A 4,562-nucleotide genomic window follows, 5' to 3' on the forward strand; every position below is an offset into this window, starting at 1 on the left:
TAATGGGTTGTAGACTACATGACTATGTGCATTTTGAAAAGAAAATAGGCTACACGCTGTAAATCTATTAAATCTAACAAAGAACTGACTATAACCAAATAGGGTATAGTTACAAATTAAACAGTTGGCTACTAGGCCTAATTACATTTTCTCAAAGTCGTGGATAGTTAAGCTCATCGTTTGTGTCGTAGGGTACCATTCTTTGAAACCAACATAATTTATTTCAAATTTGTGACTTTGCTCACCTTTCTATTGGACAGTATAGGCCTACTACGTTCCATTTACCAATTTAAACAAACATGTTTTTTACTTTGTTTTAGTTTTGTAGGATCCAAATCACATTATTATAGGGTTGTCATCACTTAACGTAGCCTACTGTCAATCAAAATCTAAGTGTGCGATGTTATATTCAACCAAAGATATGGTGGATAATAAACAATCTCACTTCATTCAATTCTACAGAATACATTCTTCGCCGTAACCTTAACATGAATCCAGCGATGTAATTGCCATGGAGTGGAGGAATTATGCGTTAAACGCGGGCTTTCAGAGGCGAACATGCTATTGGTTCCCCTAACGTGAAGGCATTCGGCGTTTTCCCTTCTCCCTCCCTCTCTCTCTCACCCCCTCCGCCCACCACCTCCTTCCTTTGGGGTAGTCAGTCAGCTGACTGTCTGTGGAGCTGTCAGAGAGAGTGCCCCCTCTCTCCTTCTCTTCTTCCATTATGCTAATCGGTTGTTCGCCCCGCTCCCATTGGAGAGAAGAGTGCATTGGAACCAGCCTTCCAGAGCAACGTCACTGCGCTCTATAAGGATAAAGCCTTGGCTAACACCGAGTGCAGTCTGCTGAATACTCGGGAGTGAGTGAGAGTTAAAGAGGCGAGCCTAAATCTCTGCGGTGCAGAGCTGGAAAGCTGCTTCTCACAGCGAAAATCAGACGCCCTGTATCCTACTGTATTCTATCCGCTTCTTTTTCATTTTCCTGGCGAAAACAAGGACTAACTGCCGAGAGTTGATAAGAGGACTGGAACCCGCGTCAACGTTGCATGGTATTTTTTCGGTATTTATGTGTTTGTTTTGTATTCATTTCTGCTGAAAGGACTGACGATTTACTTTTGCACTGAGACTTTCCTTCTACCTCCACTCCTCGTCTGGTGACCAGATTAGCTAAAGTAGGCTACATGACGCAAATTCCGATGTCGTTTGCAGTGCACTAGTCTGAAAGTTTTTTTTGTTTTTACACTTCGCTTTCCATTTTTTATTGAATTTTTTAATGTACCTTTCGTACGTGTTGCATGCAACAGCACACCAGTCTACAACGGTGGAGTCAAAAATAACTATTGCATGAGACAAGAGAGGACAGAAGATACGTTTATTCCCAAATCCGTTTTTTGCGACGCTGGCAAAGCACCTTCGCTTATCTGCAGAAGAGTCGCGACAGCAACATGAGTGCAGAGCTGAGCATGGGCCCAGAGCTTCCCAACAGCCCTCTGGCTCTGGAATACGTCAACGATTTTGACCTGATGAAGTTCGACGTAAAGAAGGAAGGCCTGGCCGGGCTAGAGCGCGCCGCGGTGCGCCAATGTAACCGTCTCCAGCCTCAGGGCTCCGTGTCCTCGACTCCCATCAGTACACCCTGCAGCTCGGTGCCTTCCTCGCCCAGCTTCAGCCCGACAGAACAGAAGAACCATCTGGAGGAGCTGTACTGGATGCCGAGCGGCGGTTACCACCAGCAGATTGACCCACAGACGCTGAGCCTGACCCCAGAGGACGCTGTGGAGGCCCTGATTGGTGCCACGGCCCACGGGCATCCCCCGCCCCCACACGTCCAGCAGCAGCTGCAGCAGGGCGGCTTCGAGGGATACAGGGGGCCGCACCACCACCACAACCACCACGGGCATGCCCAGCAACATCATCACCCATACGGGGGAGGCATCCCACACCACCCGGACGAACTGCCGGGACACCCGGGGGGGCATAGCCACCCGCACAGCCAACACCATCATCACCACAGCCAGGACCCCGACAGCCCGTCCCCCGTCTCCCCTGGCTCTCACCAAACCCTCCACCATCACCGTCATCATCATCACCATCCACACGGTCATCCGGGCCAGGCGTCCCACCACGGCTCCGGGAACGTGGAAGACCGCTTCTCCGACGACCAGCTGGTGTCCATGTCCGTAAGAGAGCTCAATCGACACCTGCGAGGCTTCACCAAGGACGAGGTCATCCGCCTTAAGCAAAAGCGGAGGACCCTGAAGAACCGGGGCTACGCACAGTCCTGCCGATATAAGCGTGTGCAGCAGAAGCACGTGCTGGAGAACGAGAAGACGCAACTGATCAACCAGGTGGAGCAGCTCAAAGCGGAGATCAACCGGCTGGCGCGCGAGAGGGACGCCTACAAACTCAAGTGCGAGAAACTGACGGGGACTGGGGCGAATAACGGGTTCCGCGAGGCTGGGTCCACTAGTGACAACCCGTCATCTCCCGAGTTTTTCATGTGAGTTGTTATGGCCTATATACTTTCTTGTGACTCTCTCCCCTCCACAACTAATGCTGACGAACAAACAATAACAATAATCAACGTCCTCCCATACTGATTATGATAATACAAAATCACAGTAACAATTATATCTGTTAGAATTATCCATGAAATAATATTCTCGTATAATCATCTCTCCTTCCACGTGACAACTGAGATACAAAGAACAAGCTAGAATGTTTGGAAAGTCGTAGCATCTTTGTAGACTAGTTGCTTGTAGTGAAGATACTTTTTTTCCTCCTGAGAATAGGAGCAACTGATGAACATTACTCTTTTAGACTACGGCTTTTAATAACCTGTAAGTAGTCTAAGATGGGGGTCGAGGCCGTGGTCTGACGGTGGTTTAAGGTTCTTGATTGTTGTGACATCATATGAAACAGCAAGCAGGTCTATATTGTATACAACACACATCGCAGACGAGTGTTACGGCACACGTTCGACAAGTGGGCCCGAAAAATTATCTGAGAACAAGACTCCACATTATGCAAACTTTAGCCTACTGTCTATGAACCCGCCGAATGGGGACATTTTATGCAACATCTCATTGATTTATTGCCTGCTTGGTTATATTCGAATATATATTGAAAAACAAAAATCTGCATTAAAATATTAATCCTGCATGCTGGACATGTACGGTAATAATTTCTATTTTGTACCTTCATTTTCTGTGTATCTTAAGAGCATGTTGTTGATCTGCGCTTCTCCATAGGTTGGAGGGTGGGGGTGGGGTGGGGGGGGGGGGTAGAGAAAGCAAGGGAACAGTACAGCAGGACTGCCTGTGCAGTATAATCTATACGGTCTGGGTTTCTTTAGGCTTGTAAATATTATGCAACAGCAAACTGCACACCAAGATTGAGGAGGCTGGTTTGAACTTCTTTCTTTCTTTGAGTTGTGTTTTTTTCTCTCCATTTTATGTTTTATTTTGGGGTATTGATAAGAGAAATGGGCATTTTTCTGTTGCATTTAAAGACAACGAACTTTGTGTATTAAGTGCACTTTTTGGATAATGATTTCTACGTTTTCATTTTGAACTTTGTGCTGACCTCCCTCCAGGAAGACATTCTATAATAAAACATTGTCGTGATTAATTAAAGGATAGAATGCAAGCTTGATAATGATATAGCAGCTCAGTTTGAACCAGTGTGCAAACCTGGTGTGACAAACTCATCTCTAAAGTAATTAATCGATAAGTGACGGAATCCACTGCGCACCATATTGACGCACCATGGCATGGGTACCTTCGTTCTCGGTTGTCCTCCTCTGGTAGCCGTTTAACAGTAGAAAAGTACAGTCTCACATGTGGTGCAGGCTACCATTTTATTACAATGTGGCGCTTCTGGCACGGAGTAAGGGGAGGTGCTTTTAACTCTTGCGCAACCCAAACTGTATTATATAATAAACACACAAAGTCAAGTTTATCATTTCGCAAATACTTGGATGTGTTATATTGAGCACAGCTCTATTTCGTGGTCTACTATGTGTTTTGTACCTCGGCAATATAAAGCGTTTTCACCCATTCTCAATAACATATCTATCAGGGGTTTTATGTACAATTAACAAGTATTTAGATAACGCATGCGTTTCAATACAAAGTTTCAATATATTAATTCTATATGTTTTCCTGATTTTTTCCTGCCGGTCAGTAAAAAAAGGGATTCAGGTTGTGCAAATTCTCAAAATGAAAACTCTGTGTATGTTATATGATATGTTTTGTCTGTTTTATTATTATTTGGTGATTCTGGTTCTGCTGGCCAGATGCATAGTTTAAGTTTTTATTTTAATGATTTAAATTAACAAACTGTCAGATCATATTGAATAAGCATGGTGCTTGCATTTGAAACTATTGTTGAAAAGTCATGCATTTAACAATCTTTGGTTTGTTACTGATTCAACTGTGTTGAAATCAAATTGAAACTGCAGCAGCGGGTTGTTGTTTTGTTTGTATTAATTACATGTACTTTGCGATGATGGGGATCAATTTTCAATCCTGTTTATATAAATATGGGTAAAAGAACTTAAAT

The 4,562-nt window shown here is 44.5% G+C and overlaps 1 protein-coding gene across 1 annotated transcript; it reads left to right on the forward strand.

Annotated features, from left to right (window-relative positions):
• The first annotated feature begins 859 nt into the window (after window positions 1-859).
• Window positions 860-3,258, forward strand: mafba (MAF bZIP transcription factor Ba). Its single transcript, XM_067232051.1, has one exon. The coding sequence runs from the start codon at window positions 1,445-1,447 to the stop codon at window positions 2,501-2,503; it is 1,059 nt and encodes a 352-aa protein (XP_067088152.1). The 5' UTR covers window positions 860-1,444; the 3' UTR covers window positions 2,504-3,258.
• Window positions 3,259-4,562: the final 1,304 nt, after the last annotated feature.

This window comes from Osmerus mordax, unplaced genomic scaffold (assembly GCF_038355195.1).
Source record: "Osmerus mordax isolate fOsmMor3 unplaced genomic scaffold, fOsmMor3.pri Scaffold_172, whole genome shotgun sequence".
NCBI lineage: Eukaryota > Metazoa > Chordata > Actinopteri > Osmeriformes > Osmeridae > Osmerus > Osmerus mordax.